The sequence below is a fragment of the Wyeomyia smithii genome, chromosome 3 (assembly GCF_029784165.1).
Source record: "Wyeomyia smithii strain HCP4-BCI-WySm-NY-G18 chromosome 3, ASM2978416v1, whole genome shotgun sequence".
Taxonomy (NCBI): Eukaryota; Metazoa; Arthropoda; class Insecta; order Diptera; family Culicidae; genus Wyeomyia; species Wyeomyia smithii.
Genome location: NC_073696.1, coordinates 276,734,059 through 276,757,710, shown reverse-complemented (window position 1 = coordinate 276,757,710; position 23,652 = coordinate 276,734,059). Strand labels below are relative to the sequence as shown.

Genomic DNA, 23,652 nt, shown 5'->3' with positions numbered 1-23,652 from the left:
GGGGCCAGTGACCATATGGTAACCTTGGATCGACCGGTGTACATTGATGTGGCAAAGAGCGGAGAATCTCTGGTGGCCAAAGAAGCCGGTTCAATCATTGGAAAGAGCAACTATGGTGTTGTGATGCATGCAAAGAATGTCCTGCACGTCCCAACTCTCAGGGAAAATCTTCCCAACAAACAATTTTGTTGATTTACAGCTTATTAAGCTATTATTCAGTGGATTTTGGCTGAACTTTAGCTTAACAAGCCGTTATCTAACAAAATTGTTTGTTGGGTTATGTCTGTTAAGAAGCTAACGAAGGAAGGTGTAGATGTTGTGTTCAACGAAAAGTTTGTAACGATGAAGAAGGGCGGTGAAACGGTTGCAACGGCCCATTCAAGAGGAAATCTTTACGTTGTGAAAATTGCAGTACAACGTGCCAATGCGAGTTTGGTTGAATCGGAGTTTGCAAATCTTTGGCATCGTCGTCTTGGTCACATCAGCAAAGGTGGAATGACCACTCGGGTCCGTGAAAATCTTGCTCTTGGTGTAAGATTCAAGCCGGAGAAAATCAAGTTTTGTGATGCGTGTGTCCTGGGAAAACAAAGTCGGGATCCGTTCAATGGCACAAGGGATAGAGCTAATCGACTGTTGGAGCGAGTACATTCCGATGTGTGTGGACCGATCGAACCAGCGTCATGGGACGGGCACCGTTATTTTGTTACGTTCATCGATGATCAGTCCCATTTTGCTATGGTATACCTGCTGCGGAAAAAGTCAGAGGTATTTGACAAATTTCAAGAATTTGAGGCGATGGCAACGGCAGCGTGTGGAACAAAACTTTCAAAACTCACTGTGGACCAAGGACGTGAATACTGCTCAAATATCCAGAAGGAGTATTACCGAGCAAAGGGAATTCAAGTCGAGCCAACAGTAGCCTACTCACCCCAGCAAAACGGAGTTGCGGAAAGATTCAATAGAACTCTGATTGAAAAGGTACGTACGATGCTGATTGGAGCCAATGCGCCGAAGTCGCTATGGTGTGAAGCTGTGCTGTCTGCCGTGTTTATAATCAACCGAAGTCCGACATCAGCGTTGCCAAAGAACGTCACTCCAGCTGAGTTATGGTACAGGAGAAAGCCAAGCTTAGAGAAGGTGCGTGTCTTTGGATGCCAAGCCTTTGCGTGGATACCGAATCAACATAGGAAGAAGTTGAATGCCAAAAGTCGTCAACTGTTCATGGTCGGATATGCACCCAATGGCTACCGACTATGGGACAAGAATGCTCGACATATCGTGATTGCTCGTGATGTCAAGTTCAACGAGAGCTGCTTCCCGTGGGCAATCAAAGCTGCAGATCATACTGAAGAAAGACTGGTGGTACCCTTGATTTACGAGCAAGAGGGGGAAGATGAAGTCGAGCAATCTGCGGAGATTGTCCAGAAGGATCCGAACTACAGTGATGCTGAAGCCCTGACCAATGACAAAAATGAGTATGAAGATGCAGCGGGACCAGATACCTTCGTGGTGCAACCAGGTGATTCCGCGCTCCCTTCGCACTTAGATCTGGACATGTCTTCCGGCCAAAGCGGCGAGCAGTCCACGAGGCGCAGCGAACGGGAGCGCAAATTTCCCGGTAAGTTTCTCAACTACCTTACCGGCTTTAGAGCAAATGCTGTTGGTTCTCCCTCCTCATCAGATGTCCCTGAAACATACAACGAGATTGATGCCCGAGAGGATCGTGATCACTGGTATCAAGCAGTGCAGGACGAGCTCGAATCCATGGTGACCAACCATGTATGGAAGCTGATGGAGTGTCAAGTCGGAGTGAAACTGCTAAAAACGAAGTGGGTGTTTCGACTCAAAGAGGACGAGACCGGACGACAGGTTCGTTATAAGGCACGATTAGTGGTTAAGGGGTTTCTTCAACGCCCTGGCATCGACTTCGACGATACGTTCGCCCCAGTAGCCAAGCTGTCCACAGTTCGGGTGGTGTTAGCCATTGCTGCTCATCACAGATTCCATGTACATCAAATGGACGTCAAGACGGCTTTTCTCCATGGAGTACTGAAGGAGAATCTGTACATGGAAGTTCTTCAAGGCGTTAAAGCAAAAGAAGGCAGCGTGTGCAAGCTGCAAAGATCGTTATATGGGTTAAAGCAAGCACCTAGATGTTGAAATGACAAGTTTAATTTGACGCTACTGAAACTTGGATTTCGCCGATCCAAACATGATTACTGTCTCTACGTGTCTACCATTGAAGGCGATGAAATTTATCTGGTTCTCTACGTCGATGACTTTTTGATAGTTGGCCGGAGCATTCGAACAATTGAAAAGTTGAAACGTCGTCTTTCCGATGAGTTTAAGATGACTGATTGCGGAGAAGCAAGATTCTTTCTGGGCATACGACTCGATTACAACCGTGACAGTGGTGACCTGAAGCTGTCCCAAGATTCTGCCATTACTAAAATTCTGGAGAAATTTGGTATGTCCGATTGCAACCCTGCCAAAAGTCCAATGGAGAAAGGACTTCAGCTGAGCCGCGAAGGAAGTGGTACTGTCCAACCATATCGAGAGCTGCTGGGCAGCATTATGTATTTAATGTTGTGCGTTCGTCCTGATCTGTGTTATCCAGTGAGTTACATGGGAAGGTTCCAGCAAACACCAACGGAAGATCATTGGCAGACATTGAAGCGGATCATCAGGTACTTCAAAGGAACGACCACCATGGGTCTCCGTTATAAGCGAGAGGAAAGCAGCAAGCCACTTGTAGGATTCGTTGACTCAGACTGGGCCTCGGACACAGAAGACCGCAAGTCGGTGACCGGTTTCCTGTTTAACCCTTAAATGCGCACGACTTTAAAAAATCATCTAAAAACCTAAAATCTTTGTTTCACAGGTTAATTGCTCCAAAACTAACCAATATGCATAAAAAAATTAAAAGATTTACTTTTTAATGTGCAAATATTACCATGTTGTTTCTAAACAACACTGTGACTTTATCGCAGAATAAAGTCGAAACAATTACTTTTGTTAAAAGTAACTTTAAAATTGACCTTTTGTTAGTATAATTACTGATAATTCAGACATTTCCACTAACCACTAACCTTATTTTAAAATTTATTTACAAAGACAGTCAGCACCAGTCGGGAATCTCGCCATGTCTTTTTTCGTTTCCGAGATTTTGACAGCAAAAATAAAAACAAAACATTCAAATACAGTACTTCCAGCTGTTAAGTTTTCTTCGTTAGAGTCAAGAGAGCTGTTCTAATGAATTATATTTCTAAAAAATACTAAAATACGTATATTTCAAAACGTTTTTATTAGTGTTGTTTTAAAACAACATTGCGCATTTAAGGGTTAAAGTCCATGGTTCAACGGTTTCCTGGGCAAGTCGGAAACAACCAACGGTGTCAATGTCCTCGAGCGAAGCGGAATATATTGCACTAAGCGCAACTGTATCTGAAGCAGTCTGGTTGGCTGGAGTTCTGGAGGACTTGAATTGCAAATCACCAGCGGATCCCGTACAGATATATGAAGACAACCAAGGCTGCATTGGACTTGCTAAAAATGCAGAGTCGAAGCGGGTGAAACACATCGACATCAAGCACCATTTTATCGAGGACCATGTTGCTGCCGGGACCATCAAGTTGAAACCAATCTCTACTACCGAGCAGCAAGCAGATCTGTTCACAAAGGCAGTGGACGTTACACGATTCCAGTTCCTGAGGAGCAAGATCGGAGTCAGCAATTGAGAGGGGGTGTTGTAGTGATCCCCGATAAGCTCCATCACAGCAACCAAACTTCACTTTTTCTCAGCATTCCTAATCAAACCGTCAACTTTACAAGACATAAAATAAACCTCTTCAAGCATTAACCATCAAGCATTATTTCACTTTCCCGGTTTTGAAGTATCACACATCAATAATTTTCATCCCGCACATGTTGACAATAGGGGGTTTAAATTTGAAAAAATACCTGCCTTTTATACTAATCGATAACCGACCTTTCAGTAGGCGTTACGTAATTTGTCTAAGATCTCTACGAGTTTTCTTTGATTTTAAAATTGAAAAATTATATTTGTTTTGAATTTTCACTAACTGGCAAGTAGTGCACAGAGTGACAGACCTTCCTATCTGCGCTAGTATTAGTGGTCGATTTCACTAATACAAGTTTAATTTTGGTTGCAAATAATCAACACGCTGGTAGTTACAAAAAAATTCCTCCTGCCCCGAGCTTTTATTCAAGTTGTAAGCCGGTTTTTAGTTTTATTTTATCTGGTTTTCCACTAAAACAAAGTTTGTTAAAACAGGTAACACTAATGAACTAGGATTCATAAGTGCAATATTTTTCGACATTGAATATCAGCTGATTTTTCGGTTGAAAACAAATCGATTTTATTATGATACAGACTAAGCCTGTATTGGTGAGATCTGGCGTAGAAAGCTCTATTGCTGTTGCTGGCTTTTAGCTTAGATTATTGAAACATAGATATCCAACTCAACCAACAATACGGGCAACAAAAATGTGGCGCCCCTCCGAGGATGTTGGCGGTTGGGTGAACTACATTTAATGAGCACACACAGAAAAATATTAAGGTAATTGCTATTATTTTAGGCTTAGTCAGATTTGTGCGGTGTTTTTAACAGACTAATCTATATGGTCTAGATACACTGAAATAATCTCACCTGTTCATATTATATGGGAGTGTTATAAATTTGCACTATTGGAACTTCCAATCAAAACGATGTTATCGAAAATGTGTCATGTATTCTTCATAGGATCGTCTGATAGACTCACATTACTACCAAGCTTTTAAAATAGATAAGAAAACCCTTTAAAAACTAAACAACATATAATCCATTAGACTCATTGGAAATGCCATAATTTATATCTTGACATACAATAACAATTTCATAGGAAAATCTCATGCATTCCTTGTTATTATCCTATAGAAATAACTCCACTAAAGGGACTGTTTCTTTCATATGATATGTACATGAAAACAAATCGAAGTGTTTGTTTATGAAAGATACAAGAATTTATTATAAAAATAATATTTATTTCAACAAATTTGTACTTGGATGTTGACTGTAAAACGGCAACCCTTTAAATTAAGGCAAAAATGAATTACGTCGGTCAGTGGCGGTCACAACTTTTGATTGATTTCATTACCGACTTCCTGACAAATGAATAATAAAAAAGAAATTACCGGTTCAACGTTGGCCACTTGATCCCAGTTCCAATGGTCTGTTCGTTGCTTACCCTACGATTTGATAAGTGCCAATTTCTTCGGTGTGATCTATAGTTGTGAATATCTATGTAAGTTTGAACTCAAATGAAGTATAGAAAAACAACTTAACCATTGGAGATAAACAAATATCCTTCCAATCGCCCAAAAAGACGCCGTCTGTTCGTGGTGTAGCCATTTTGAATAACTATCTAGATTATTCGATACCAAATCCAAACGTCAAAACAAAACTTCACAAGTAAACTGACAAGAAGTCCACAGTCACGGAGACGTGTGTTTTTGATTGGATTTATCAATAAGATTTATATGTTGGTTTCGAAACATGGCGGTTTTATATATCTACTTTATGAAATGTATTCCGCAATATTGCCGGTAAATTTAAATTTTTGCGACACATATCAGACGTAAATGAATATCAAATAAAATGGATGTGAAAATCCGATAATAATTATTTCATTGTGCAATTCGTAAAAACTATTGTATCACATTTAATTTACAAATGGATTTCTAATGGAATCATATAAAATTAAGAGATTTTATGGTACGTTAAATTCATTGGACAAATTTAATAGAGAATATATGTCGACTTGTTTCAGTGTAATAATAATGATTTATTACAACCAGTGATGGAACCGAAACGAATATGATGCAATCGTCGTTTATTCATCATATGTGCACTTCACGATGTGTACAGGCCGGGACTAAACTCGAATCCTCTCAACCTATAATGAAATGATGATAGGGTGCATAGGTTTCTGGGAGAAAACAAACACATGACTAGACTACATCAGCTCTGAGAAGCGATTCGATCGTTGCGTTTGTCTCTCCATAGGCCGGTAGTTACGGGAATAAAGGATAGCAACAGGAGAAAATCACGCCTGAACAGCAGCAGAGGTGTGGTGCGGTGAGAGGAATGTGTGGGGGAAGGAACTACTTCGGCAGCGGTTGAGTTTAAGCGAGAGTAGGAGAGCATACACTGTCATTTTCTTTCTTTTTCTGACAAAAAATCATATTCATGAGTCAAAAGAATAAGGATATAACAAGTTCTGATCACTCTCTATAACAGAGACGAATAACTTCATATACCGAGTTGTGCACATTGAGAACCACGTATTGTGGTGTACACTAATGAATAGAAATATATCGTAAAGAGGAAAGCAAAAAGAGTGCACCAGCACCGATACTTTGTTTTTCGCCTACTGACGACGATGTCAACGCATCCTAGGCTTGTTTTATATGTATTCATTAATCGCTAGAGGTGATTTTTTTCCTTCGTTGATTACAACAGGACTAAAATAAATGTCAATGTATGAGATGACCATGATATGAATTATTTATTTTGATGATAGTATGACTAATCGTTCATAGTCGTTTCAACAATATGTTTTTAATCATAAGCAAAGATGACTAGTACACAATACGTTACTCTTGCAGTATGCAGTGGACACGAGTTTCGCTGCGCGTGAACGAAAATTGAACTAATTTATATACTGTTAATTTAGTGATGACAAGGTGGTGAAGGTGAAGCATGTTTTCCAATATCATTGTATGGTCCTGTCATCTAATTTTCAATAACCTTATACGGTATTGCCATCTTGTTTTCGTTTTCATCTAGCGGATTGAGCATGATAAATCGATTTTGCTAATAATCACAGTTGTGAATGTGAAGCTTTTTTTTCTTTTTGTCACCTTCGACAATTCGATGAGAGTATCTATGAGATTTTTACATTTTGGGACTCATGCTAATTTGTAAAATTACGCGAGGTTTCTTTGCGGTGTTGTTGTGATAAATTGAAATTGCAAATCATCTAGATTATATTGTAAAGTCGATTGAAAACCGCCGTACAAATCTGATTGAAAGTAACATGATATTTTTCTGGGTGTGAGAATATGGTCAAGCTCACCACTGAAATGATGTTACAACTTCGAGATTTTGCCGACTAAAATACCGTAAATTTTCTTCGAGTGCAAGCTCTACGAATTGCATGCACTCACATCGCTACCAAATCGAAGCGAGTATAATGACCAGTCTCTCGCTAGAAGTCTCTAAACACAACATGAATCCCGCTTGCCCGCTCTCGCTCTGCAACGATAATCCTCGGGAACAAAGCTTGGCTCAGACAATTGCACGGTACAGTCATAGAGTGAAGGTGGTTTATGGTCGTCCTTAAGAAGCCGATCTGAAGTGCTCGAAATAGAAGGTTTGTCGCATCGCATATCACGATTTGGCAGGTTACACCAATAGCCCGCAAACAAAAGGTAAAACACTCAAATGCCCATGCAATAGAAGCTAATTTGGTGCCTTTTAATCGCAAAGGGACCACCCGATCTGTTCTCGGATAACCGCATGCAACGCGAGCACGTTTGACTTCATTCCAATCAATACACCAAGTTCCCTATGAGCTATCGCAAGACTTGCACGTAACATCCGTATAGTTTGGAGAGATAGATTTGCTACGAGAGTTGCGAATTCCAAGAAACAAGGTAACTCTCATAACTACGACCTAGGCGAGAACATAACCTCAATTCTTTCGTGTAGAGTTATACGGCATAAGCTAGTGATCTCCGACGACAGATTAAGCCACAACGAGACTCGGCTGCGTTGGATTTAAGTATCGAAAGAGTAAACACAAGACACCCAAAGGCCTTCGAAAGGTACATCATATAAATTGCAGCGTTTCTGTAGCAAATGAATGACGTCACATGGCCTCCTAGAGGGCCTTTAATTTACAGGCTTGGGTGCTTCGGTCGTGCCACAGCAACGAGACTCTCTGAGCGTAGTGATAGTATCTAGGGACTGCAAAGGCAAGACCGATTGAGCCGAATTTACTGCATTTCGTTCCCGCCAACCATACGTGCGATAGCGAGACCGCAAGGACACGAAGGAGCCGACTACACGATCGTCGCAATGCTTGCCGATTAGGCAAGACAGAAAGGGATCTAGCGCAACGGTGGCAGCGTGTGGAGTACAGTAAAGTCAACATCAAGGGGCCCCCACCGATATGAATAAGTTAAAGATGTGAACTTTGTAAAGGGTGGCAAAATGTATGTATGCCAATAGAGTTAAGTTAGCAATGTAACTTGATTTTCTTATGTTAAGCTGCACTCCCTTATCGCATTGTTTTGTGAGTCATATCGTTTTAATTCAGTTGAGTTCGTTAATTCCTCCTAGTTCCCTTACCGAAATCTACTATTGTATCCTGGCACGGAATAGCCCCTGCGTAGTTGGACAGATTGCCAGAGGGCCAACTGATTTTAATGTAATGTTAGATAGAGAGAGCAACATTGGCGCCCAACCTAAAAACCCACATAAGTTGAAGACTATATGACATAACGGTAAATGCGTTAGGGGGTAGCAAGTGATCGAGGAAGTGATTAGTGAGTAAAGACTCGAAATAGCAATCGCTAGTTAGCCATGGAGCTCGAGCACTTGGCAGACGATGAGCTGGACTTTGAGTGGAGGATACGAGGATTAAAGGAGACAAAAGGACAGGACAAATTAGGAAAACTAACACGGCTGCGTCAAGTTTTGAAAAACAAGTCGGTTTCCTTGCCGACAACTTCTAGTCACATTATGTCCGACGTAGATAATATTTACCAATGCCAAGCAAGGTTACAAAATATTCTGTTAAACGTCGAAATGGCCATCAGGCAAAACAATGCAGAACAATTGAAGATGTGCCGATCGAGATTAATGCACTATCAGCTTCGTCTCTCCCTAATTACCGATAGCTTGATCGTAGCAAATGCAAACAAATCGTTGGCTAAAATCAAGCAAACGTTAGCAAGAATTCAAGACTTTTTGATGAATCAGCCAACCACAAACTCAGAGGTAAAAGGCGATGCGGGTGACGTTGCGGGTGACGCGGAAACGTTACAAAAACTGGAGAATCCTCAACTGCAATCAAGTATGAAGGAATCCCAACAAACGCAGGAACAGATTCAAAATCAGGAGCCACCGCAGCAGCAAACGGCAGAACAAATTCTGATGCAGCAACAGCGTGAGGCAAACCAACAGCTTCAGCATCAACTCGAAGACGAAAGGCGAAAACTGCACCAATTGCAGTTGCAATTGCAACAAGAGCAACAGTTGCTCTCACGGCAACAGCAACAACAGCACGAGAGTCATCAGTGGGAACAGTGGCAGAATCAACAGGAGCAGATGCATCAACAGCAAGTACAACAGTTGCAACTGCAGCAACAGGAGCTGCAGCATCGTTTGCAACAAGAAAGAGCAAAGCGGCAACAGCTGGAAAACCAGATGGGACATCTACAACAACAGCAGCAAAATTTCAGTCAGTTAGGCGATACAGCGAATCATTCGTTAGATTTGAATAGGCAACAGGAACCAGGGCTATTGCATTCAATTCCAGGAGTAGATCAGCTACCTCATGATCTCAGGAATGATTTTATGCGTTTCTTGCGAACACAACATAGACCAAACACACCACGCTCTAGTGGACAAGCACAAAGTTCGGATAGGTTTACACAACCAGTACACAAATGGCCTTTCGAATATGCGGGTCAACCCAATATCATACAATTGGGCGAATTCCTAAACCAAGTAAACACATACGCGGACACCGAAGGAATTGAGGAGCAAACCCTCCTGCGTTCTATCAAGCATTTGCTGAAGGGGAGAGCTCTTCAATGGTACACACGATCTTACTTGCACCTAACCAATTGGGAGGTGTTCAAATCGGAAATTAAACAGGAATTTCTACCACCAAATTATTCCGAGATCATCAAGCAAGACTTATATCTGCGGTTTCAAGGCCCAAACGAATCATTCACCACGTTTTACAGGGACCTAGTAGCCGCCTTCGAAATTGTAGAGCCAGCAATTTCAGAGACAGAAAGACTATTTATCGTAAAATCTCACCTAAATTCAGACTACACCCCCATAGCAGCAGCCTCCAGAGTTAGCACAGTTAGAGAATTGGTCACAGTCTGTAAAGACTTCGAAGTGTCGCGATCTTACTCCATGCGAGGTAGATCTGCTACAACTTATCGTTCACTTTGGAACAAACCAGAACAGCGTCCGGGGACAAACAGGATGGACATTCCTAACCGGCCATCGTTCAACCGGCAACCGCATTACACAGCACAAATCAACTCAATGGAACTCAGCTCGGAACTAGAAGAAAATTTGAACCCGCAGGACATTCTAGAACGCGAAATGCTTCAACACGATATTGCTCTACGTAATGAGGTAGATTCTAACAATGTGGAGGAAGTGAACGCACTGCGTTTACAGAATAACTCTAGAGAAAGGCCCGCAATGAATCCACATCCACCAACCAGTGGAGAGCAACGTACAAGGGAATGGACACCAAGCATCATATGTTGGCAGTGTGAAAAACCTGGTCACACTTATCCAAATTGTCCCAACCCGAAACATTACCTTTTCTGCTACAGTTGTGGAAGAAAAGGTTGCACTACTCGCAATTGCGAAGCATGTATCTCGAGATGGAGACAGCTAGATTCGACAAATGGTCCGCAGCATCCGGGAAACCGCAGTTGGGAGAACCCTCAATGAAGGGCGGGGTCTCTTCCATTCAAACCGACATCCCTTCACTCTTAAGTATACCAGCTTTCAGTAAAGTAGAATCGATCGTAATTAATCCGCACAACAGCGACAATCGTCCATACGCATTCATCAGCATCTTAGGTCGACAGATACGTGGGCTCCTGGACAGCGGCGCAACCTGCAGTCTGATGGGAGGTGCAATGTGCAAAATAGCAGACGAATTAGGATTGAAGCAATTTCCCGTCAAGGGGGAAGTAAAAACAGCAGACGACTCAGCCCACTCAGTATCGTTTTTCGCCCAAGTGCCCATTTTCTACAATAACAGGAGCCGTGTTCTACCCGTGCTTTTTGTTGAAACGATGCCTTCCATCTGCATTTTAGGGATGGACTTCTGGTCGCACTTCGGCGTAAAAGCAACCGTGTGCGGTGTTACGGCAAACTTAAATTCCGAGCAATCGATCAAAGAGTCCTTGTCAGAGCATGAAAAGCAGCGGTTAAAGGAAGTAATTCAGAAGTTTCCGACTTCACAGCGAAAAGGCAAATTAGGAAAGACGAGCCTGTACTACCACAAAATTGACACAGGAAGCGCGACCCCGTTCAAGCAGAAACATTACCCGATGTCCAAATTCGTGTTGGACAATTTGAACAAAGAAGTGGACAGGATGTTAGAGTTAGGCGTCATCGAAAATGCGATTTGCTGTCCGTGGAATAGTGCTACAGTGGCAGTCAAGAAAAAGGATGGCTCCATGCGACTATGCTTAGACGCAAGAAAATTAAATTCAGTCATAGTGCAGGAGGCTTATCCGATTCCACATATAGCCTCTATTATGAATATTCTAAGTGGATCGACCTTTCTATCCTCGATTGATTTGGAGTCTGCGTTTTGGCAAATACCGTTAGAAGAAGGATCTAAACAGAAAACCGCTTTCACAATTCCGCAACGTGGACATTTTCAATTCACCGTGGTCCCATTTGGACTATCAACGGCCAGTCAAGCTCTTTCGCGGGTCATGAGTCACCTTTTCATTGACCTCGAACCGAAGGTTTTCGTGTACCTTGACGACCTGGTGCTTGCTACCAAAACACTACAGGAACATTTGGATCTTCTGGAGGAAATTGCAAAACGGTTGGAGAGGGCAGGGCTGACAATCAATGCGGAAAAATCCGTGTTCGGCAGAAAAAGCCTGAAATATTTGGGTTACGTTCTGGACGAGACAGGTTGGCACGTGGACGAGGAGAAGATAGAAGCAATCAGCAAGTTTCCGTCCCCTACAACAAAGAAAGAAGTCCAACGTTTTATCGGCATGTGTGGCTGGTACCGCCGTTTCATTAAGAACTTCGAAAGCCAAGATCAAATTCCGATGGACACAAGAATGCGAAAAAGCATTTCAGACACTAAAGAGCCATCTCATCTCGGCGCCGGTCCTGGCGACCCCGGACTATTCGAAACCCTTCGCGATTGCGTGCGACGCAAGTGACGTTGCAATTAGAGGCGTACTCACCCAAGACGTCGAAGGAGATGAGAAAGTAATCTGCTACTTTTCACAGAAGCTCTCTTCGTCCGAACGAAAATATTCTGTAACGCAACGAGAGTGTCTCGCAGTCATTCGATCAATCGAAAAGTTTCGAGGATACTTAGAGGGCACGCACTTCACTGTTTACTGCGACCACTCGAGTCTAACGTATTTGAAAACCATGAAAAATCCTACGCCGCTTCTAGCTAGATGGATTCTTCGCTTGAACGCTTATTCATTCGACATAAAATATCGCAAAGGAAGTTCAAACGTCGTACCGGATTGTCTGAGTCGAGTGGAGATAATAGATATGATCGATTCATCAATTCCAGCCCATTCAGATGTATGGTATAATAAACTGGCGGAAGATGTCAAGGCGAACCCCGATAGTTTTCCAGATTTCAAGGTGATAAGAGAACAACTCTATAAAAACTGCACGGCAAAGGACGAATCGGGAGGTAAATGTCATCGATGGAAAAAAGTGATCCCAACGCATCAACGGCGAGACATAATGCATCGCAATCATGACATCCCGACAGCAGCGCATCTTGGTGCAGAACGCACACTCAATCGCATACAGCGAGATTGTTACTGGCCTCAGATGGCGAAAGACGTGCGTAAATACGTGCAATCTTGCGAGGTATGTAAAGCCAGCAAAGCTTCTAATGCCACGCTAACACCAACCTTAGGAAGCACAAAACCAGCACAACTACCATGGGAACTGATCTCGATTGATTACATCGGCCCTCTGACTCGCTCGAAAAGGGGAAATACCGTTCTCCTGGTCATCGTCGATTGGGTGACTAAGTTTGTCATCACGGAGCCTTTTCGCTCAGCGAATGCACAGCAGATGTCTACTTTCCTGGAACAGTACGTATTTCATCGCTTCTCAACGCCAAGGATCATAGTCTCCGATTCAGGCTCACAGTTCCTCTCTCATGTATTTCAGTCACTGCTAAAGAGGTACAACATTATCCACATGAGAACAGCATTTTACACACCGATGTGTAATGCTGCAGAGAGAACGAATCGCACGCTGATTACGTGTGTTAGATCGCTCTTAGATGAGGACCAAAGAGACTGGGACCTACATATTCAGCAGGTAGTTTGTGCTATTAACACGGCAAAACACGAGACGCTGGGATGCAGCCCGTACTATTGTAATTTCGGTCGCGACCACATCCTGTTTACGGACCAATATCCACTGGCCCAGCTTAACGCTTTGCAAAATCCCGAGGAGGAACAAAAGGCGCGAATTAAGACAGTACAGAACATTCAACAATTTGTAATCGCCAAAATCAGGGCAGCTCACGAACATAGCAAAAAGCGATACGATCTAAGAGCGCGAAACAGAAGCTTCAACGTAGGGGATGTTGTCTGGAGACGTTCGTTTCAATTATCCCAGGCAGCGGAGCACCGCACGAAGAAGTTAGGAGCAAAATTCATACCATGCATTGTACGACAAGTCCAAGGCTGCAACAACTACCTATTGGAAGAGATTAAAACTTCGAGAATCGGAGTCTATCACTTAAAGGACATCAAACCAGATTGATCATCTACTTAACCAGCTATGCACGCAGTTTAATTGTAGACCAAGAGCGATTCCGCCACAGGACTTGATGCCGTTGTTCGAACAGAGGCCCTATACGATTAGCCTTGGAACCCTGTCGATCACGGTCAGCACAAACCACCTATCGTCCACAACTTCAAACAAAATCCTCCTTAGATCCACCAGACAGAAAGGAGTGGAGTTACTACGCAAAGCTCACAAGTCACCCACGCAAACGCTAACCATAACGTTGCTTCTTCTAAAACGATCATAACATTAGTCGCCTCAAGCAAATTACAACACCGCAAGTGCCAAACTGTTTTAAAATGACTCACTAACAAAGTACTCAATCTGCAAGTTCACTATAAATCAATGTTCAGTTAAAATGCTTATTATGTATTTACTCGGCGTAATTTCTGGCGCCCAACTCAAAACTATAACACAGATTTTGAAAATGCGATCGGCCTTAGATATAAATAGATATAAGCTAGTGTTAGAAATCTTCAGCTAAGTCTATTAGCGAGTATCAAATTCTTGGAAGTATTTGGCACCAAAAGGTGTAGCAAGAGCAGCAGTTACCTTTAGCTAATAAGATCTGTATACAAGTTCCTGGAAGTGAAGAAGCGGCAATCATCGATTCCCAAAGGGGAGCAAATTTGTTCGAGATTGTGTAGAGTAAGAATCGAACAGCCTCTTCAAAATCTTACGTCAGCATTCACACGAAATTTTTGCGGATGCAAGCCTCCGCAAAAATTTCGTTGCCGCTTGCATGATGTTGTGTTACAACTTCGAGATTTTGCCGACTAAAATACCGTAAATTTTCTTCGAGTGCAAGCTCTACGAATTGCATGCACTCACATCGCTACCAAATCGAAGCGAGTATAATGACCAGTCTCTCGCTAGAAGTCTCTAAACACAACATGAATCCCGCTTGCCCGCTCTCGCTCTGCAACGATAATCCTCGGGAACAAAGCTTGGCTCAGACAATTGCACGGTACAGTCATAGAGTGAAGGTGGTTTATGGTCGTCCTTAAGAAGCCGATCTGAAGTGCTCGAAATAGAAGGTTTGTCGCATCGCATATCACGATTTGGCAGGTTACACCAATAGCCCGCAAACAAAAGGTAAAACACTCAAATGCCCATGCAATAGAAGCTAATTTGGTGCCTTTTAATCGCAAAGGGACCACCCGATCTGTTCTCGGATAACCGCATGCAACGCGAGCACGTTTGACTTCATTCCAATCAATACACCAAGTTCCCTATGAGCTATCGCAAGACTTGCACGTAACATCCGTATAGTTTGGAGAGATAGATTTGCTACGAGAGTTGCGAATTCCAAGAAACAAGGTAACTCTCATAACTACGACCTAGGCGAGAACATAACCTCAATTCTTTCGTGTAGAGTTATACGGCATAAGCTAGTGATCTCCGACGACAGATTAAGCCACAACGAGACTCGGCTGCGTTGGATTTAAGTATCGAAAGAGTAAACACAAGACACCCAAAGGCCTTCGAAAGGTACATCATATAAATTGCAGCGTTTCTGTAGCAAATGAATGACGTCACATGGCCTCCTAGAGGGCCTTTAATTTACAGGCTTGGGTGCTTCGGTCGTGCCACAGCAACGAGACTCTCTGAGCGTAGTGATAGTATCTAGGGACTGCAAAGGCAAGACCGATTGAGCCGAATTTACTGCATTTCGTTCCCGCCAACCATACGTGCGATAGCGAGACCGCAAGGACACGAAGGAGCCGACTACACGATCGTCGCAATGCTTGCCGATTAGGCAAGACAGAAAGGGATCTAGCGCAACGGTGGCAGCGTGTGGAGTACAGTAAAGTCAACATCAAGGGGCCCCCACCGATATGAATAAGTTAAAGATGTGAACTTTGTAAAGGGTGGCAAAATGTATGTATGCCAATAGAGTTAAGTTAGCAATGTAACTTGATTTTCTTATGTTAAGCTGCACTCCCTTATCGCATTGTTTTGTGAGTCATATCGTTTTAATTCAGTTGAGTTCGTTAATTCCTCCTAGTTCCCTTACCGAAATCTACTATTGTATCCTGGCACGGAATAGCCCCTGCGTAGTTGGACAGATTGCCAGAGGGCCAACTGATTTTAATGTAACGTTAGATAGAGAGAGCAACAATGATAAGGAGTACCATGATATTTTTCCGAGTGGATATGCTTTAGTTCACCCAACGGCATACAGATGGCAAGTTCATAGACCTTTTTACGTACGAATGTATTAGTGCACCTAGTTGAGGAAAGTATTTACAAATCGCCTTTTTGTTTGCTATGCTATGTTTTTGGCAGCTTGACAAATATTCAGTTGAATACTTATTATAAGCTCAAAAATCGTTTCTGAATGAATTTTTAATTCGTGATCATGAATCGGGGGAAGCTGCCTGGTTTACGTGTTATGACAGGGATGCCAGACGTGAAGACATGTCTTAATATTGAAAACATTCGAGCGCATGTGAATAAGTGGAAGCCTAATAGAGATAAGTGACTTTTCACCTACGCACACTAATGAACGTGTAAACTCATGTAAAGTTGCTTTTGTTTCCTCCAAACTGTAAATCATCGCATCTCGTTGCTCCGACTTTTTATCACTTTTTACCATTTTTGGTCGATAATGTTCAGCAGCTTCCCCCGATTCATGATCACGAATGAAAAATTCATTCAGAAACGAGTTTAGAACTTATAATAAGTATTCAACTGAATATTTGTCCAGCTGCCAAAAACATAGCATAGCAAACAAAAAGGCGATTTGTAAATACTTTCCTCAACTAGGTGCACTAATACATTCGTACGTAAAAAGGTCTATAGTCGATTGATTAACCGCACTCGATTTAATGTGTCACTGGAAGTTTTGTAAACATTCAACGGGGACCGTGTTTACAGATTTCCTATGTATAAAAACATTGTTTTGTGGAGTGAGAAGATTTTTGAAAAATGACCTGGCCTCCCTGTGTTATGATTTCTTGACGGTAGGGTATGTCTTGAAACCACTTACAGTTGTTAAAATTCTAAATCGATTTTTTCAATAGTTTTGCTGTTTAAATTGAGAAAAAGTCAGAAGATTATGTATTTCTTTTGAAATTTCTTATCAAAAGAAAAAATAATATACATACCCCTAAAACACCCTATAGAGATAAGTGACTTTTCACCTACGCACACTAATGAACGTGTAAACTCATGTAAAGTTGCTTTTGTTTCCTCCAAACTGTAAATCATCGCATCTCGTTGCTCCGACTTTTTATCACTTTTTACCATTTTTGGTCGATAATGTTCAGCAGCTTCCCCCGATTCATGATCGCGAATGAAAAATTCATTCAGAAACGAGTTTAGAACTTATAATAAGTATTCAACTGAATATTTGTCCAGCTGCCAAAAACATAGCATAGCAAACAAAAAGGCGATTTGTAAATACTTTCCTCAACTAGGTGTACTAATACATTCGTACGTAAAAAGGTCTATAGACCATTTTACGAACTGACAGGTGTCACGGATTTTGCTGATTTTGATGATGCTTTTATGTGCGTTATGTCAGCGGTTTCGTGCTTTCTGTCAAAATTTCATTCATGAATTCAGTTCAGAAACGTCTTGTAAAATGGTCTATTGCATATGAGAGTTCGCGTTGGTGCGAGCCAACTCGCTGACATTGTTCAGACTACGCCGGATATCACCTGATGTCGCCAGTTGATATCGGATATCACCTCGAGCGTTCACATTAGAGTGAGCTGATATGATTTGACATTTGCTTTGGTAATTGAAAAAAAAAGAAAACAAAAACTGGTCAAAGCTAAAACAAGACAACAAGAGCACTTTTCAACGGCCTTGTGTACCGAAATGTCCGGTGTGGACACAGACGTATTCGCATCCGTCTCTGCCTTTTTCTGCGGAGACCGCTGGATGCCTTTACGAGCAAAGGGTAATCCTTCTACACTCGTCGGTTTTTTATTTGAACTCATAATTCTTTTTCAATGGGTTCCCTTTCCAGCCGCTATCATTGCCCATAATATAGTAGTCGCCTATGAGGTCCCATGGTGGTCTTAGCCGGAGCAGTATGGCGCCACCGACCGTTTAACGATGGTAGACAAAACTAAAAATACAAGAAAAACAAGGTTTTTTGACACCGAAAAACATTTTCGTATTTGTTTTATTATCCACCATGTTATGCGTTATGTGTCGTTTGTCCATTCACAGCAAATCTATAGATAATATAGATATTCATAGAACATTTATTCCAAGTGGTGTAGGAAAAGAAAAACCTGCCACCGGATTTCAGGTTTTCCAGCGACGATGAAATATCATGTTTTGACCTGTCTATTGCACTAGATTTAGTTATCTATTTTTTTCTTCCGCCCTCTCTGTTATATTTTGCTTTTGGAAACAATTCATCACTTTTTTGCTACTACAATCAATATAATCTATATCTTTTACTCCCAGTAGTAGAGACATGAATTATAATTAAAATCCATTAAACTAACGAACAACTGTTTAGATACAATACAATTTATCTACGGTTTTGTGTTGTTTTGAGTAGTTTTGGGTTTTAGCTATGTCATAAGTGTGCAAAAACATTTCAAGGTACTTTATGCGATTTACAAAAAATAAAGTAACTTGTGTTGAGAACCTAAGGTATGTGACATGAAGTGAGGAATCGGACAAATTTGCTCCCCTTTTTCAGCAGTGGGGACCAGCTATCTGCGGTGCGGAACTAAAGGAACGTGCTTTCCTGCTGGGGGCCGCATCCGGTATAATATAAAACGATTCAATTATCGGGTATAGAAAACCTTATAGTACAACGTTTTGGAGCGCCACAAGCTGTAACTATTATCGAACTTGAGCAGATAGGTTCCCTCCCCAGGGTAGCTGTGCGATCCGGCGTACACTTCTGTTTGGCATTCGCGCCGATAGATGGGCACGATAATGGAAATTGGGTTCCTATTGGCTAGGGTGCTGCTACTGGCACCGTTGCTGTACTGTTTGTGCTGTGCCTGGCCACCACACTCCAGATCATCCGTGCAGACGACTGTAGAGATCAAAGGATAAGATTTAGTTGTGAAGTATTAAATTTAACAGATTACCTTCGTCATCCTCGAGCGTATCGTCATCCTCGTCACTTTCGCTGATGTATACCGAAACTTCGGTAGTTGCTGGCTTGCCCCATTCAAAATAAACACCAAAACCGATGTCAAAATTATCTGTGGCGAATTCCCAAAACAAACAGGAACCACCCTCGTGAGTTGGTACTCGAACCTAGTCAATCAATGCAGTGTTTAAATCACAAGCGAAACAAATCAGAATAATTCTACTAACCGTTACAGTGTCCCCGTGATTAACCCGAATTACTCCGTCGCCTTTGCCAGAAGTAACTTCCTGTTTGAAAAGTTTTATATCCGGCTTAGTCCACATGTTAGCCGGATTTATGACAGCATATTCTACGAAAAAAAAATCAATTGCTAATTGCATTAACAAATACCACATTATTAACGCACCTCCTGACTCTTCATCGCTGTCACATTGCTCTTTGTATTCCGGCTGACTGCCCTCTTTTGCACTGACAGCCTGATCTAACTGACCAATTCCATTACCATCCAATTCCGTCTCAACTTCCCCGTTGGTTGGCTTCAGTTGGGAATAATTACTCGCCATCTGAGCCTGCAGCTGCTGCATATACTGATGGTAATGTTCATTCTGCAACTGTCTAATCAGTAACGCTTGTTGCTCCGGATTCACGGGATACTGTTTCTCCGCATAGTCCTTAAATTGATGGTACGTTTGTTGGTTCAAAGCATCTTGTAGCTGGCGTCGCTGCAACTCCTCGCGGTTCCGTTCATCCTCGATTCGCTTCAACTCGACTAACTTCTCCTTTTCCTGCTCGAGTTGTTCCCGCCGGTGCACCTCCTCTGCCTGTGCTTGACGCACTTTCTCCTCGCGATCCTTTTTGATAGCCTCCACAGTCGGTCGGAAGAGCGGACATAGCCGATCCAGCAAATCGATGAAGCCTTCCATTGCTTGAAGCTTCGTAATTGTCCCCAAATGTTGCCAGGCAATTCGGCGATCTTTTCCTATAACATCGAACATTCCCAAAGGAGGCACTTTAGCAGGATCCACCGGCCCGTGGGCCGCCTGTTGCGTAAACGCAACCAACTACAAAGAGGAAAAATTATTAATACATTAAACTGCACTGTGCTTTAGTTTACCTTCAAGTTATCCTCATAGCTTAAGTGAACCGCTTTGCCCGATTTTTCTGAAAAAAAAACATAAAATTAAGGACTTTCAAGAGATTGTCACAAACTTGCTCACCTTTATAGAAGCTGCAGGCCATGCGGTATAGTTCCATCAGGGGCAGATTCCACTTGAGGATTTTGCTGTCTTCGCTGTCCGAGCCACTGCCATTGTCTGCGGCGCTGTCCGCTCCGAGTGACAGTTGCCGTACCGGAAGTTGTTCCATTACTGCGCTATCATCAGGGGGGCTTATCATGTTCCGCTCGTCGTGTTTGCCACCCACTATCTGCCGCTCTCTTTTCGGGTGATTATTACGGTACTTTTACTGCAGCCTGTTGGAAAGCGGTTCGAAATAAAAATTTCTGTTTTTTTCAACTCACACCGAAAGACAAAAGATGGTAATGGAACTATTCAATGGCTGTTTTCTGCATCAAAATTGCACAAAAAATTCTTAGAAAGAAAAAACTTACACGTAGAATTTGGCTGCTGATGATGATGTTCTGGAAAAATAAAGGCAAACCTTTTTTCTTGCAAAAAGAAGATGAGCTGTCAAAGTTCTGTTTTCAGATTTGCTATCGAACGAGAGTGTGTGCGTGAAATGTTGTTAGACTGCAATAGGGCTACCAGCTCTGGAAGCGTAATTTAAAAAATCCGATTCTGTCGTTTGTCTTTTTAAAATCCGAAGGTATTTGCAATTAGAGCGGAACAAGCAGAATGTAAACATCGGGAGATATCACTTTGAAAGTTTGCAGGTACATTTTCGTATCATTATTTAAGTAAAACCCGCATAATCAATAATCGTAAACGGATGGTTTAACCCATACAGTCCTGACTATATCCGGAACTAGTTGTTAGGCACGAGTTATTGATTATGCGGAAATGTTACTCCAACGCATTCGGTCCATGGTAGCTTGTCTCCAGTTTCTTGAGCGTCCTACATTTCCGAGGTCTTGCTCCACTTGGTCCAACCACCTTACTCGTTGTGCGCCTCTACTTCTTGTACCGTCTGGATTCGAGACAAACCCATTTTTGCGAGACTATTATGCGGCAATCTTACATAATGTACTGCCTATTGTACCTTTCCTGCTTTAGCGACTCTTTGGATATTGGGCTCGCGGTAGAGTTGAGCCAACTCGCGATTGATTCTTCGCCTACACCATCTTCACATACTACGCCGAAGATGGTCCTAAGCACACGTCGTTCAAAAACGACAAGTCCAGAGTACTTCGTGATAAGGGTGAATCTAACAAACTGTAACAAAATAGAGATTTTACCGAAAACGTATGAAGTGAGCTACTATCTACCTTCATACTTCGAAAAAATAATCTATCTCTTATCTAACTATTAAAAAGTACGATGTTTGTTAAGGGCGAAATCTACTTTGTATCAAAACGAAATAGAATGAACAATACGCCCTTTTTGTTGTTTACGTTAGTAAAAGGCGAAACTTGACTTCGTCTTGATGAATGGGCGGAATCAAAGTTGTCAACAAAATAACATTAAAAGCAAAGGGCGCATTCCAATACAATAACGTAAACACGGCGTATAGTAAAGGGCGATACTGTCGAGCAAATGAAAATAAGGCGCATAGTAAAGGGCGATACTTTCGACCGAATCATAATAAGGCGCATAGTAAAGGGCGATACTTTCGAGCAGATCGAAAAAGGAACCATTCAAATATTACATAACGCGGAATTTGGCAATTTTCAATACCCACCCACCCCCATGTAACGCAATTTTACATGTTTGCCACATGCAATATAACGCTCCGCCGAATACCCCCCCACCCCCTAGAGCGTTATGTATTATTTGAATGATCCCAAAGTTGCATAGTAAAGGGCGAAACTATAAATTTTCGAATATACAATGTAAAGCGACTGAAATTCAACTTTTAGGTCTACCATGTACAAAGCTAGAACAATTTTGCCTTTATTAGAGTACTTGGATGAAAAATAGATTGTTCCACCGTTATTTAGGATTCGAATTTGTGATTGAAAACTTTGTTTGTCTTTTTTGAGTTTTGTAGTCATTGTAAGATTCGCCCTAATCACGAAGTAGTCCGGAATTCTTCGTTTATGTTCTTTTTAGCGATATTCAGAGAGAGAGAGATAAGCGATGAAAAAGCCGCCAATTTGGCAACTAGATTTCCAGGGCTATGCTATAAACGTCAAATCCGATATAAAAGTCGCGTTACCAAATTTTATAGCGGTACCACTGACATTGTGGTTCCACTGGCACAGCAAGAAACAACAAGATTTGCCAGTAATGACAATCATCATTGTGATAATTTTGGTTAGCACCATTTACACGGTAATATATCTTCATGATAGAGCTGCACTGTGATCGAAATATTCATGGTTTTTAAGTTGTTTACTGAACAAATGACGCTATTGCATTAGGATTTTGGATACGGGATACTCATTAAACGTCAGACACCTGCAGATTTCACATGTCAGGGGTGCCAGATCTCTTCTCAAAGCGCAATGTTGACTAACTTTTTCATTCGATTCGTATAGCTGATTTTGACGGTGGAAGTCCTGGGGAATAATAATGTGCATCACGAATGCCGTGAAGGTGTTAAATTTTATATTTAGGTTAAATTTTATATACTTTGACCATAATTGATCATTATTTTGTTGACCATATAAAAGGTTTGTGAACCACCAGTTAAAAATCACTGTGAAAAACGTGTGAAAATAAAAATATTCTTCATTGTACCAGATATCAATACCTCTCAATGTGTTACCTTTCTTGTTCGTTTGGCTCGGATTTTGACATGTTCGTTTGGCTCACACGCTCGTGAAAAGTAACACGGCGAATGAATTAGTTTTAATTCAATTTCATAAGTTGCATGGAAACGTCAAAAAATGAATACCGCATTTGGTGATTCTGTGTAATTTTTACACTGATTTTAGATTAATCTAGAATAACTCATTTTTGAATTTACCACTATAACTCAATTTTGAGTAGCAAGCATGAAAAAACGACACCATTATTTGACACGAGTGAAAAGGCGGCACCATGATTCAACATTTGTGCGCCATTATTCAGCCTTTGCGGCCGTGTTATCTATTCTTGTGGCTGTTTGAGTGATTCCAAAAAATGAGAAAATCGCTAGGAAGGTGGTCACGGACATTTTAAAAATCTTTAAGGTACACATATAAACTTTTTTCATTATTCATTCTAAAGAACCAAAAGTTTTCAGGTTGTTCGTGTCATCAGGAAAATTGTGGGAGAGTAAAATATCAAGTGATTATGCATCACAAAAAAAGAGCAAAATATACTTAAAAAATAAATATAATTAGACACCGTTCAGATTTTGTTTGTTTTGTTCTGACTGTTACCGGCACAAACCTCCCTCTCTACGCTAACATCGCATTTCAAACTGAGTGGTTTTCAATTCTTAAACTGAGTACTTTTAAATTCTGAAAATGGTTAGTTTTAAATTCAAAAATGAATATTTTTCTATTCAAAAATTTGATAGTTTCAAAATCTAAATCTGTGTAGGTTTCAATTTTAAAACTGAGTAGTTTTAAATTCAATAAATGGATAATTTTGTACACATAAACTGATATTTTTTAAGAAC

The 23,652-nt window shown here is 41.5% G+C and overlaps 2 protein-coding genes and 2 long non-coding RNA genes across 4 annotated transcripts; 3 read left to right on the top strand and 1 right to left on the bottom strand.

The window, feature by feature from the left end:
- Positions 1-7,196: 7,196 nt before the first annotated feature.
- LOC129731327 (uncharacterized) lies at positions 7,197-8,433 on the top strand. The gene is made up of 4 exons (XR_008728998.1): positions 7,197-7,492; positions 7,551-7,717; positions 7,773-7,888; positions 7,949-8,433. It is a non-coding gene; the product is annotated as an uncharacterized LOC129731327 (long non-coding RNA).
- Positions 8,434-8,648: 215 nt separating this feature from the next.
- On the top strand, positions 8,649-10,772 carry LOC129729317 (ras guanine nucleotide exchange factor R-like). Its single transcript, XM_055687827.1, has 2 exons — positions 8,649-9,532; positions 9,572-10,772. Exons 1-2 carry the CDS (start codon positions 8,649-8,651, stop codon positions 10,770-10,772), a joined length of 2,085 nt encoding a protein of 694 aa, XP_055543802.1.
- A 3,847-nt stretch (positions 10,773-14,619) lies between these two features.
- LOC129731750 (uncharacterized) lies at positions 14,620-18,235 on the top strand. Its single transcript, XR_008729081.1, has 5 exons — positions 14,620-14,948; positions 15,007-15,173; positions 15,229-15,344; positions 15,405-17,763; positions 17,833-18,235. It is a non-coding gene; the product is annotated as an uncharacterized LOC129731750 (long non-coding RNA).
- A 356-nt stretch (positions 18,236-18,591) lies between these two features.
- Positions 18,592-20,646, bottom strand: LOC129731749 (Golgi resident protein GCP60). The gene is made up of 7 exons (XM_055691994.1): positions 20,537-20,646; positions 20,145-20,398; positions 20,042-20,088; positions 19,334-19,988; positions 19,155-19,276; positions 18,923-19,094; positions 18,592-18,867 (listed from the first exon to the last, which is right to left on the bottom strand). The coding sequence occupies exons 2-7, from the start codon at positions 20,320-20,322 to the stop codon at positions 18,611-18,613; spliced, it is 1,431 nt and encodes a 476-aa protein (XP_055547969.1). The 5' UTR covers positions 20,323-20,398; positions 20,537-20,646; the 3' UTR covers positions 18,592-18,610.
- Between the last annotated feature and the right edge of the window lie 3,006 nt (positions 20,647-23,652).